At 47.5% G+C, this 13059-nt stretch overlaps 2 protein-coding genes across 3 annotated transcripts; one reads left to right on the forward strand and one right to left on the reverse strand.

Annotated features, from left to right (window-relative positions):
- Window positions 1-5703: 5703 nt before the first annotated feature.
- LOC123430406 (actin-97-like) lies at window positions 5704-9035 on the forward strand. 2 transcript variants are annotated; one of them, XM_045114312.1, is made up of 5 exons: window positions 5704-5891; window positions 7070-7143; window positions 7233-7626; window positions 7924-8537; window positions 8628-9035. In XM_045114312.1, exons 2-5 carry the CDS (start codon window positions 7084-7086, stop codon window positions 8691-8693), a joined length of 1134 nt encoding a protein of 377 aa, XP_044970247.1. In that variant the 5' UTR covers window positions 5704-5891; window positions 7070-7083; the 3' UTR covers window positions 8694-9035. The 2 variants fall into 2 exon arrangements, with proteins under 2 accessions (XP_044970247.1, XP_044970310.1); XM_045114375.1 differs by lacking the exon at window positions 5704-5891 and having other exon boundaries at window positions 7032-7143.
- Window positions 9036-9448: 413 nt separating this feature from the next.
- LOC123430580 lies at window positions 9449-11894 on the reverse strand. The gene is made up of 6 exons (XM_045114469.1): window positions 11728-11894; window positions 11184-11270; window positions 10758-10854; window positions 10095-10389; window positions 9948-10002; window positions 9449-9863 (listed from the first exon to the last, which is right to left on the reverse strand). Exons 1-6 carry the CDS (start codon window positions 11815-11817, stop codon window positions 9780-9782), a joined length of 708 nt encoding a protein of 235 aa, XP_044970404.1. The 5' UTR covers window positions 11818-11894; the 3' UTR covers window positions 9449-9779.
- Window positions 11895-13059: the final 1165 nt, after the last annotated feature.

The following is a 13059-nucleotide window of genomic DNA, read 5'->3' on the forward strand; positions in this document are numbered from 1 at the left end:
TCTATCGGTGGAACCAGTCTCACGTAAGTGTACGTGTAAAGTCGGTCCGGGCCGCTTCATCCCACAATACCGCCGGAAAAGAATAAGACTAGTAGCGGCAAGCAAATTGACAAATCATCGCCCACAACTTCTGTGTTTTACTCGTGCATAGAATTTACGCATAGAAAACCTGGCTCTGATACCAATGTAGGGTAACGTAGCATAAATTCAAAATTTTCCTACGCATATTCAGATCTTCCTATGGAGAGACCAGCAACGAGAGAGGGGTAAGAGCATCTTCATAACTTTGAAGATCGCTAAGCGGAAGCGTTGCTAGAACGCGGTTGATGGAGTCGTACTCGCAGCGATTCCGATCTAGTGGCGAACAACGGCACCTCCGCGTTCAACACACGTGCAGCCCGGTGACGTCTCCCGCACCTTGATCCAGCAAGGAGGAGGGAGAGGTTGGGGAAGAACTCCAGCAACACGACGGCGTGGTGTCGATGGAGAGACGAGGTCTCCCGGCAGGGCTTCGCCAAGCACTGGCGGAGAGGAGGAGGAAGAAGAACAGGGCTGCGCCGAGAGAGAGGGAAAAAACCGTGTGTCTCAATGGCCAAAAGTGCCCGATATATATAGGGGGAGGGGAGAGGGGGTGCCACCCCTAGGGTTCCCACCCTAGGGGGTGCGGCAGCCCCCCAGATGGGAGGTGCGGCGGCCAGAAGGGGGAGGAGGGGGTGGCGCACCATCTGGTGGGCCTTAGGCCCACCTGGCCTAGGGTTTGCCCCCCTTTTTCTCTCCCTTGCGTTATGGGCTGAGTGGGGAGGCGCACCAGCCCACCTAGGGGCTGGTTCCCACGCCCACTTGGCCCACCTTATCTCCGGGGTCATTCCCCCCTTCGGTGGTCCCGGTACATTACCGGTGATGCCCGAAACACTTCTGGTATCCGAAACCATCCGTCCTATATATCAATCTTTACCTCCGGACCATTCCGGAGCTGCTCGTGACATCCGGGATCTCATCCGGGACTCCGAACAACTTTCGGTAACCTCGTATAACAATTCCCTATAACCCTAGCGTCATCGAACCTTAAGTGTGTAGACCCTACGGGTTCGGGAGGCAGGCAGACATGACCGAGACACCTCTCTGGCCAATAACCATCAGCGGGGTCTGGATACCCATGGTGGCTCCCACTTGCTCCACGATGATCTCATCGGATGAACCACGATGTCAAGGATTCAATCAATCCCGTATACGATTCCCTTTGTCTGTCGGTATAGAACTTGCCCGAGATTTGATCGTCGGTATACCTATACCTTGTTCAATCTCGTTACCGGTAAGTCTCTTTACTCGTTCCGTAGCACGTCATCGTGTGACCAACTCCTTAGTCACATTGAGCTCATGATGATGTTCTATCGAGTGGGCCCAGAGATACCTCTCCGTCACACGGAGTGACAAATCCCGATCTCGATTCGTACCAACCCAACAGACACTTTCGGAGGTACCCGTAGTGCACCTTTATAGTCACCCAATTACGTTGTGACGTTTGATACACCCAAAGCACTCCTACGGTATCCGGGAGTTGCACAATCTCACGCTCGAAGGAAAAGATACTTGACATTAGAAAAGCTTTAGCATACGAACAATACGATCTAGTGCTATGCTTAGGATTGGGTCTTGTCCATCACATCATTCTCCCAATGATGTGATCCCGTTATCAATGACATCTAATGCCCATGATCAGGAAACCATGATCATCTATTGACTAACGAGCTAGCCAACTAGAGGCTTGCTAGGGACACATTGTGATCTATTTATTCACACATGTATTAGTGTTTCCTGTTAATACAATTATAGCATGAACAATAGACGATTATCATGAACAAGGAAATATGATAATAACCATTTTATTATTGCCTCTAGGGCATATTTGCAACATTAATCCCTTACGTATCTTGTTACTCTTGGGTGTTTGAGCACCCTAGATGGAAGAGGTCACCTCGAAGCCACAATCCATTGTGGTGAAGCTTCGTGGTGTAGTTGAGAGCCTCCAATTGAGCTGTGAAGATTGCCTCGACCTTGTTTGTAAAGGTTCGGCCGTTGCCTTCAAAAGCACCACTAGTGGAATCACGACATCTCACATTTTGTGGGGGTGTGAGGAGAATACGATGGCCTTAGTGGCATCTTGGGGAGCATTGTGCCTCCACACTTCTTCAACGGAGTCATACTTCCCCTCAAAGGGAAAGAACTTCGGTAACACATCCTCTTCTCCACCGGTTTCGCTTGTGGTTATCTCTCACCTTTAATTTGTTCATGATTTATTTGTTTTGTATCCTGTGCTTTCTTATTGTGGTTGTTGTTAGCATCATATAGGTTGTTCACCTAGTTGCATATCTAGAAAACCTACTTGTTGCTAAACCTATTTTGTTAGGAAAACCTTAAAATGTGATCATTCCTATTCACCCCCTCCCCCTAGTCAATAATATCGATCCTTTTAGACACACTCCTCGCTGGTGTCTTTTGTCGCTTGCTGACGACGGCAGAGATGGATGCATGCCGCCTCTACTGCAACAATGCTGACGCACTCCGACTAGTCATCCAGTTATTGGAGCGTGGGGTTGCGAAAGAGGCGGCGGCAAAGGATAAAGCGGCCCGCCACGTGAAGAAGCAGGACGCCTTCTCCACAAGTTGTTCGGCATGCAGTGTAGATCCGAAGAGGACGATAATGATGCCTCCACCTCCGGCTCCGAGGATGACGACGACGATGCTCCACCGGATGCCAACACCTACACGGAGGAGGGGCACAACCGCGTGGACGACCAGAGGGGGAACGGGCCAACGAGGAAATGTTGATTTCCTACTCTTCTATGTTTTGTTTATATTTTAAGTATGTTTAAGTAGCTTGTAGTTTGGATTTACCGATGAACTCCGATGATTTATGCTCCTTTTGTTCGATGATACAATCTGATCCGATGAACTGTGTTTGATCTACTTTCTTCACGTAGTGTTGCATGGGCTGTATGGATAGGGTTCATATATGAGGGACGAATGTGAAAGGCAACAAATGAGATGTGCTCGGTCAGTGTCCGCAGATGCATCCGGACACGTCCTCGGGCGTATGAGTGCCCATATTAGCAAGTTTCAGGTATAGATGCTCTAATAGAGGCTAGAGGTTTACTTACAGAATTTTTTGTAGTCACAAATTCATCTTTAGTTTAGGGTTTTCACATCTCAAGAACCCATAACATAGAGGCGCATGATTTTGGCCAGGTAGCCCTCATCCACAGAACAGATCAGCAAGTTAAATTCTCTCGTGATAATGCACATTATCTTGAGGACACTTGCCCTTTGAAACCGTCTATCTATTTGTAGGAGCACAGTCTCATGGAGAGAGGGAGTGCGCATTGAAATTTCATGGTGTGTTTGATTACCTACATCTTTTTACCAATTTGCATACTTGTCCCAATTGAACCTAGCTGAGCATATACAGACAAAAAATCAACATCTGCATGTTGATTTGTTGCCTGCATCCTCTCTCCCTGCATCGTAGCAACGCCTCTATGCACTATGTTTGGTTGGTCGCATTGGCTGTGTTCATACTAGTGCATGTTGTTTGATTGCCTGCACGTGATATAATTAAGACTTAACAACTATTCATAAGACATAAAGTTAGACAGTGTCATGGCGATTGCAGTGGACGTTAGTGGCGCCGAACAGGTTTGACGATGGTAAGTTCGTGCTCGGTTGTGGCTGCAAGGACCCTAAGGTCGTGGCCTCCTCGTCTCCACGCTCCGGCACAAAGGCGTCGACGACAACCACGACCACGTCCCAAACACAAATCCCATTCTCCTTGACCTGACCTTGAGATCTTGATCGGATCAAGCTGGTCCATGAAATAGGTCGGTCACCTAGCTCTATTCTGTTGCCGGCAAGGACATGCATGGAGGAAGACCAGGGTGAGAGACTCGGGATCGCTGGAAGAAACCGAGGAAACTGGTCTCAAAACGACGATGGTGTCAACAACATCCCCGAGGACCCAATGAGCGCCATCCCTCTCGCCTCATGGCCTCCCTGACCGCGGCCACCGCGACAACGGTCCCCGCCCCAGCCTCAAGGACCGCCACAACAACTCTAGCCTTGCCGTACACGACCAACCTATGGTTGGCGTCGCTGGATAAGGCCGCGATCTCGTCCAGGACAGAATAGAATAAACACAGTATGTGCTTAATTGCGGTGTCATTGCAATAGGACCGTAAATACAGAAAACTTGCAACACGAATTTCGTGTGGAACCGCGTAATGAAGCTGTAGACCAAATAAAATTCCAAACGGTCGACTATACACGACAAATCTGACAAAATTCGTTTAAAATAGCTTCAAACACGAACGCAAACTCAAACACTTATGGTCAACAACCGAAACTTCAAACCAATCGCAAAAAAATGAAACCGTGACATAGATGCGCATCTTTTTTCGTATAAACCAAAATCGAAGCACATAGGGCCTGGCTAGGAATGCTTTAAGATTCATGCGGACCAACATTTATATGCCACCTCAAACAATTAAACGGACCAAATTATTTTGGTGTGGGTCTCATTGAATTGTGGATGCAGGTGACCAAAAGCATCCTCAAAGAATGAATGGGTGGGGAAAGGGAAGGAAAATAGGAGGAAAGTGGTCGCATCAGCAGACCGACAGCAGAGCGAGATCCAAACCACCAACGACACAGGCAGAGAGAGGACTGTCGAGAGCGGCTGCAGTTATAGCCAACACCTCCCCCACCACCTTCCTCCTTCCTCCCTCCTCTGGCTCGGATCGCATCTCCGTCCTACCCTCCCGTCGCCTCTGCCTCCTTCGAGCTCGCTCTCTACGGTAACCAACCTCTCTCTCACCCTCTTCGTCTGTCTCTCTCCGTCTCTCTCTCTCTCCCTCTCCCTCGCTCTCTCGCTCTCTTGTTAGCTTGCTAGATCTTGCTGGCCCGAGATCCACCCCCGTGTTTGCGTCCATGGGGTAGCAGAAGAGGAGCGGACATCGACGACGTTGATCTGCGTTTGTGCCCATGGAGGAGGAGCCGCAGGCGATGGCGGCGATCTGCGCTAGCGTCCGTGGCAACAGAGGAGGGGAAGCAACGTGTTGTGAGGGAAGAAAGAAAATTACGGGATAGAAATCCCCTATCCCCGGTAATTGAGGACGAAGGGTTGCGCGGGGCAGTCTGCTCCGGCAGACCATTTAATCTGGTTCGTTGATTTGCGTGGCAGGCTTTTTGTGCAATATAGACCGCTAGATGCCATTCAGTTTGTTTGTTCGAACGCCTCTGGTAATCCCGTGTATATTTTATGGTGTGTTTTTAGGAGAATTCATGCTTGCTTTTTTAATAGTAGTATAGGTGCGTTCGGTGGGGTAACAAGTGGATTTTATGTCCATCGAATACGAAACAGAATATAAGGTTGTGTGCACATCGCGAGGCATCTTGTCGCTCAAGATTCCTGGTTCATCTGGACCCGAGAGCGAAATTACATTTCCTACCCTATAATTTCTATGCATGTAAATTTTGATAAGCATAAGCATTATGGTTATGTTTGTAACTGATAAAAATATATTCATTTCCCGTGACAACGTACGGGCATTATAGTAGTGATGTGTATGTATATACCAGTCGCATCTCCTCGTGCAACCTGGCCCACTCAACCTCAAAGAACGGAGGGGGAAAAGAAAGGAAAAGAGGAGGAAAGTGGTCGCGTCAGCAGGCCGACAGCAGAGCGAGATCCAGAGACCACCAGCGGCAGAGGACTGTCCAGCCACAGCGGCTGCAGTTATAGCCACCACCACCACCACCACCTTCCTCCCTCCCTCCTCCGATCCCATCTCCGTCCTCCCCTCCCGTCGCCTCCGCCTCCCCCGACCTCCCTCTCCGAGGTAACCAACCCCTCCCTCACCCTCTCTCTCTCTCTCGCTCGCTCTCTTGTTAGCTTGCTAGATCTTGCTGGCCCGAGATCCGGCCCCGCGGCGCCGGATCTGGGCGTCCCCGGCCGGAGATCCGGCGGGAACGCGGGCGCTTCACTGGATCTTTCTTCGGCCCCGTGCCTGTGCCTGTGCCTGTGCGTGGATGCCGTGATCCGCCGCCGGGCTGCTGCCGCTTCTTGGTCGGAGCACCACCGCCTCCCGCGCCACGCATAGATCCGCGCCTGTGCTTGTGCTTGTGCTTGTGCCTGTTCGTTGCTACTCGGCGACCGCTCCCGGTCCCCCCAGCCGATTTCCCGCGTCTCTCCTCCGTCCTGCCCGTCGGCTGCCGGCCATTCTCGCCTCCACGCTAGCTCCTAGTAGTAGCCATGCAGCTCACCGCTCCCTACTTCCCACGGCTGGCTTCCTCCGCTTCCGGGCTCGGCCCCCGCGGTTGCTCTCGTCGGATTCCAGCCTGTGATCCGGGCACTTCCTTCGCCGCCAAAACGGATTCTTTCTGCGATTTCCATCATCTGTAGTATATATGACAGTACAGTTAACCGCACCGCACTAGTTTCTTGTCGGATCCCCTCTGAAAAAAAGACCCAGCAGAGAGGAGAGCGCAGGCAGCCAAAGTATGCTTTCATTATTTCCATTTCAAATTCGTAAGCCTACTTCCTTGCCTTGCCAAGCTGGCCCCGACGAGCTGATTCGGTGCTCGCGCCGTGGCGTCGTCGGTGTTCATCGTTGTCTAACTTTGTACGGAATCCTGGTTTTACGCCGTGCTTCAAGTCGCACCACCGAGCACCGCATGTTTGTTTATTTATTTATATTACTTTCAAGTAAGTAAGTATTGCCTGCAAGCTATGTATATCTTAACCCTCTCTAGTGCTGGAGTAGGTAATGCGTAAAATGCATTAACAAGATCCTAAAAAAAAACATTAAGAAGTCTCTTTTCAAGCTGTTGTCTATACTGTTTTCATTGTCTGCTTTATAAAGTTTCCGACTATCTTTGGCAATGCATAGCACATTAGTAGCTGTTTCGTCAAAATTAAAAAGTGGGGTTTCCACGAGGTATGTGTTCCCCTGTATCAGAGTGAGTGACATCATCGCTGGCTATTAAGTAATTACTAGCGTTCTTGTGCTCCTTGCAGATATTCTGTAGGAAATGGCTGACGGTGAGGACATCCAGCCCCTTGTCTGCGACAATGGAACCGGAATGGTCAAGGTCAGAAACTTTCACCTAATCTGTTACATATATATGTCATCTCCTGCATCTGTTAACATATCATTTTCTTGTGATTCATTATCATCTAGGCTGGTTTCGCTGGAGATGATGCGCCAAGGGCTGTTTTCCCTAGCATAGTTGGTCGCCCTCGGCACACTGGTGTCATGGTAGGGATGGGGCAGAAGGATGCTTATGTTGGTGATGAGGCGCAGTCCAAGAGAGGTATCCTCACGCTCAAGTACCCCATCGAGCACGGTATCGTAAGCAACTGGGATGACATGGAGAAAATCTGGCATCACACTTTCTACAATGAGCTCCGTGTGGCACCCGAGGAGCACCCTGTGTTGCTCACTGAGGCCCCTTTGAACCCAAAAGCCAACAGAGAGAAGATGACCCAGATTATGTTTGAGACTTTCAATGTTCCTGCCATGTACGTCGCTATTCAGGCCGTGCTTTCCCTCTATGCAAGTGGTCGTACTACTGGTATGGACTATTTCCACCTTTTATTTTAATTTGATACTTTGCCTGGTAATCTACCTGTATGATTTAGTTATGTTATGCTGCACTCTTCTGATTAATAATTAGAATTATTTTCAACCTTCAATTGTCCTGCCATGATTATGCTTATTGTGGCTTGCATAATTTGGATATACTGCAGTAGTGATTGCTGTTTATTTCTTACTGCCCTATTGCATTGGGGAAAACAATTGCAACTAATATATTGAGAGGTATAATGTAGCTGTTTACTTTGTTGTGGCTGAAATTTTTCTTCATTTGCAGGTATCGTTCTCGACTCTGGTGATGGTGTCAGCCACACTGTGCCCATTTATGAAGGATACGCGCTTCCCCATGCCATTCTTCGTTTGGATCTCGCTGGTCGGGATCTCACGGACTCCCTTATGAAGATCCTCACCGAGAGAGGTTACTCCTTCACAACCTCAGCTGAGCGGGAAATTGTAAGGGACATCAAGGAGAAGCTTGCGTACGTTGCCCTTGATTATGAACAGGAGCTGGAGACTGCCAAGAACAGCTCCTCAGTTGAGAAGAGCTACGAGCTTCCTGATGGTCAGGTGATCACGATTGGCGCAGAGAGGTTCAGGTGCCCTGAGGTCCTCTTCCAGCCATCCATGATCGGCATGGAGTCTTCTGGAATCCACGAGACGACCTACAACTCCATCATGAAGTGTGACGTGGATATCAGGAAGGACTTGTATGGAAACATCGTGCTCAGTGGTGGCACAACTATGTTCCCAGGTATCGCTGACCGTATGAGCAAGGAGATCACCGCCCTTGCTCCGAGCAGCATGAAGATCAAGGTCGTCGCTCCACCTGAGAGGAAGTACAGTGTCTGGATCGGAGGGTCCATCCTAGCCTCACTCAGCACTTTCCAACAGGTACGTCTCTTGTTCAGCCTTACCTTCTATAACTCATCTGACCCAAAACCAACATCTGAAACATGTTCTATTTGGCTATGTTTGTACCAGATGTGGATATCCAAGGATGAGTACGACGAGTCTGGCCCAGCGATCGTCCACAGGAAGTGCTTCTGATCTCCACGAGCGCTCCACTGCTGTTATCATCTAGTCTTCGGTTATGTTTGGTTCATTCTTCTAGAAATGTATTGCGTATTTGCAAGCTATGTTTTTTTCCAGACGTGACGTGGGTACTCTTGGGATACGCCACCTATATACGTGGCGGCTCCATGGTGCAAGTGCAAGTACACTATCTATGTTTGTGCATTGTCAGTGTGTTTGTGGGATCAGTTGTCAAACTTGGGTTGGCTTGATTTGTTGTTGGGAATTGTCTGTAATAGCTCATGGTTTTTGCTATGTATTTTTATATCTTACTATTGCTCTGAGGGGAGAATCATGGTAAATTATGGATTTTTTAAAGATCTCAAAGTGTTATCCAGTGGTCATCAATGGACCATTTCCAATGTGATCATCAATTGTTCATCACTGGTGTATAAGGCCTTAACCTGAAAGTGTTTCAGTTACTTTGATGTTCAGGTTTAGCTGCCTGGCCAAAATTTCAAAAACTTAAATGTTTAAAATCGGAAAGCAAATATTTGAATAGTAAACCAAAATCAGGACATGTGCATTACAATTGTATTTCATATTATTTTTTTACATGTTAGCCTTAATCTGAAAGAGTTTCAGTTACTCTGATGTTCAGGTTTAGCTGCCTGGCCAAAATTTCAGAAACTTAAATGTTACGGACAAAAGCGAAAAGCAAATATTTGAATAGTGAACCAAAATCAGGACATGTGCATTACAATTGTACCTCACAAGAAAACTACATGTTATGGACAAAAACATTGCCTTTATTAGGAACATTGTGCATTAGCTGACGCTTTGAAATAATTTGAGTTCTGGTTCAAAATTCGTATATATTACATGAATGCAATGCTTCCTAGTTCAAAGCAACAAACCCTCCTTACAACTCATTCTGACTATGTGTTCATTTATCTCATCTCCTATTCTTCTGCTAGGGGCTCATCTTCAGATTCCTGATGAATATGGGCACCAAATACTTGCTCCGTTGGTTCCGAAACCCTAGTTTCGTCGACGCTACCCAACTCCTGGAAAGGAGAATTCCCTTTATTCCTGCATGCTTGTCATGAACCAGACCGGTGGCTACTTAGCGCTACTTGATTTGAAGGCACCAGACAAGGCGTTGTACGCTTCGACGCAGCGCCTGAACTTCTCCTCTGCTTCAGTCTGCAATGCAAACTTCTGTTGAGAATCAACACCCCTACACCTGGTGTGAATGCTGAGGCTGTTGCGAAAACAACCAATACTGACCTGTGAAGATCCTTGGTGCTTGTCCGGGTGCCACTTGAGAGCCGACGCGCGAAAACTGCAGAAACGTAGCATCGAGAAAGAGAACACCAATCAGGAGCCCGATTATCAGAATCCTCGCAAATGCTATGCAGATGCTCAAAGACTTACGCGGACTTGATATGATCAAGCTTTAAGGGACCCAAGGCTGGCAAGCCAAGGGATATCCTATGGCTTTTCAGATCATCGCGACGAGGGGCCTCTTCCTCATCCACATCGCTCTCGTTCCAAACTCTTTCCTTTGATTTGTTCGGTCGAGGCTCGTCCCTCCATTGGAACCCATTAGGAAGGTCATCCTCATCCTCCTCCCCGGACCAGTACCACGTAAAAGATGTCTTGCCGCCATAGCTCCCGTAAGGGCTATCGCTGCAGTCACCGTCATCAAAGTTCCTCCAGTCTATCCCACCTATACAAAACGCCATGGTGCACTTGTCAGCGTCCTCCAAATATACTGAAAATGGTCGTAAAGTAAATGGTGTTTATGCTTCTTAAGGTAGAGAAATAGAAGCTATGGTTCCTCAAAAAAAAAAAAGTTACAGACTTAACATGCTAGGAATAATAAACAGTTCATGTACATCAAAGTAAATGCTATTGTACTACAAACCGAAGCTTATAGCAGGATGAACCTTAGCAAGTCAAACACATTGCAGAAATACATTCCGAGAAGATAGTCCAATCTGAGCATTTTCGCATGCTCTTGGGAGTCAGAAGATACAAAGTGGTCTTGAGTACATACAAGCAATTGGAAGGTAAAGTGTTCCAAAGTAAACTTACGTCTGTCCTTGCTATATGGATTATTTCCAGAACCGGGTCGGACTTTTGATCTGCCACCAACTTTGTGCTGCCTCATTTGTTGTTTATTACTTCTTTCCTATTGACAATGTTGGAAACAAGTTCAAATTCCAACCCATTTTCACAAGGAAGTGAACGCAATTCTTCCCCAAGAAACAAAATAAATGAAGCGATCGCTTTCATGTTTCCCAGGCATGGCCGTGCAACCGGTTTGCCGATCGGCTTGGTGAACCGACGAATCATAGTTTAAGAGACCGACGCAGTCCACTTACACCAGGGATAATGAATTGTGAAAAGAAAAGGCTAAATCTATTTTGCCCCTTGCAGCTCTTCAGTACTGCCATTTATGGCCAGGCAGATTATCATTTTTGGAAGTAAGAAAAAACCGAACGAAGCCGGTCGAATTACCTGGCAGGGGCCGCCATTGAGTAGGATGTTCTTGAGAGCGCTCTTGGCGTCGGCGCGCTTCTCGCGGACGTTGAACCGGATCCGAGGCTGCACACAAGAACAGCCTCAGATCCCCCCCGATTAACCGGACGACAACAATGCAAATGCTAACGTCGCCTTCTGCAAGCGCCGAGGCATCCACCCCATGCTCACATTTTGTTTTCCTTTCTTTTGTGTGTGTGTGTGTGTGTGTGTGCCTTACATGCTGTAAGTAGTAGTAGTAGTACATCAAGAACTCTGTATAGGAACTGCATCTGAGACAGCACGCACAGAGCCTGCAGAGCCGAATGGCGAGAAGATGCTACTTGAAACTGCAGCAAGGATTCAACTTTGACAGACTTGGCGCTGGTGCAGCTCGGTCCTGTCTGTCTGGTGAGTAGACGCTGCTGAATCGTGGCCGGATTTGCCGCGCAAGAACCGGATGTGTGCGTGTGCGTGTGACTCCGATTCAGACCAGAGTTTGGAGCGGAGAGAGGGGAGGAGAGGGGGTTTGTGGGCGGGGTACCGTGGATTTGGAGAGCACCGCTGCGGTGGAGTGGAAGCCCGCCGACGCCGCCGCCGCCGCCGCCGCGGCCCTCCGAGCCGCCGCCTGCATCCCGGCGGCGAGGGGAGGCGAGGGGAGGAAGGGGGAAAAGGAGGCCCCTCTTGTGCTGCGGCCTTGCGCCTGGAGATTCGTGCCGCCGCGGCAGAATCCGGACCGTCCAATCCTCGACGCCTGCATCCTTTGTTGAATCCTGTCCACAAGGCGTGGACCAAATTCAAATCCGACATTGCCAAGGGTTCTTCATCGGCTGCTCCATCTTTTGAGTTCCCTTCACCGAAGGCTAGGTGTACTGTCGCCTTAGAAGTTAGAAAGTAACAACGCGGGGTTATAAATCAAAAGTTTGTTTATGAGCTCGGTGTGGTTTCGAGATGATTGTGCCGATAAAACATCGTTCTTGATAGTGGTCTCATAGCTTGGTTTAAGGGATCATAGGTCGTGCCAGTGGTTCAATACATACAAAGGCAATTTCACATAGATTATGAATTTGTGTGGAATCATGACCAATGCGTTGAAATGCAAATGATACAGACGGATCTGAAATTGTCAGATCCGAGAGGACACAATCTATACCACAAGCAAAGCATGGACTGGAACCAGATTGCCATTCGTGCAAAATAAAAAAGTGTTAACTAGATTATTGACTTTAGTGCAAGTGAAAGGTTGTTAAAAATATGCCATAGAGACAATGCTATTGTTTTAGTAGATTTCTATATTCGCAATTGAAAGTCTATATATATTATATGCTATAACTGATATGATCCTAGAATATGCGACTTAGTGGACGTGATGTTTTTTCACCCGAGCTTAAAATGAATTCGGGTGAACAGTGAATTTGAAAAATATTTTTAAAATGTTTAGAAAATCTGATTTTTTTAGGCAAACTTTGACAAATGTTGGAAGAACCCTCAAAGTTTCATCATGAAATCACATTCGTGGAAGTCGTGGTAAAAGAAAATCAAAACTCTGAAAATGCTACTTTCAAAAGCATTTTGGAGCATTAATTTTGTTTTTTTTTGCCATGGCTTCCACAAATGTGATTTCGTACTAAAAAAGTTTTTAGAATATTTGTCCGAGTTTGCCATAAAAAAGTTTTGAATTTGTTTGAGCATTTTTAAAATATTTTTTGAATTTCATGTTCAGCCGAGCACATTTGAGCTCCGGTGTAGAAGGACACTTTCCCGATTCAGCGGAAAACACATATGCATGTGTGGAATGATAAATAGTAAAATAGTATTCCTAGTCTCACCTCTAAGACTAACTCAAGTATTGTTGGTGATCATGTTTTGTGGATCT

The sequence above is a fragment of the Hordeum vulgare genome, chromosome 1H (assembly GCF_904849725.1).
Source record: "Hordeum vulgare subsp. vulgare chromosome 1H, MorexV3_pseudomolecules_assembly, whole genome shotgun sequence".
NCBI lineage: Eukaryota > Viridiplantae > Streptophyta > Magnoliopsida > Poales > Poaceae > Hordeum > Hordeum vulgare.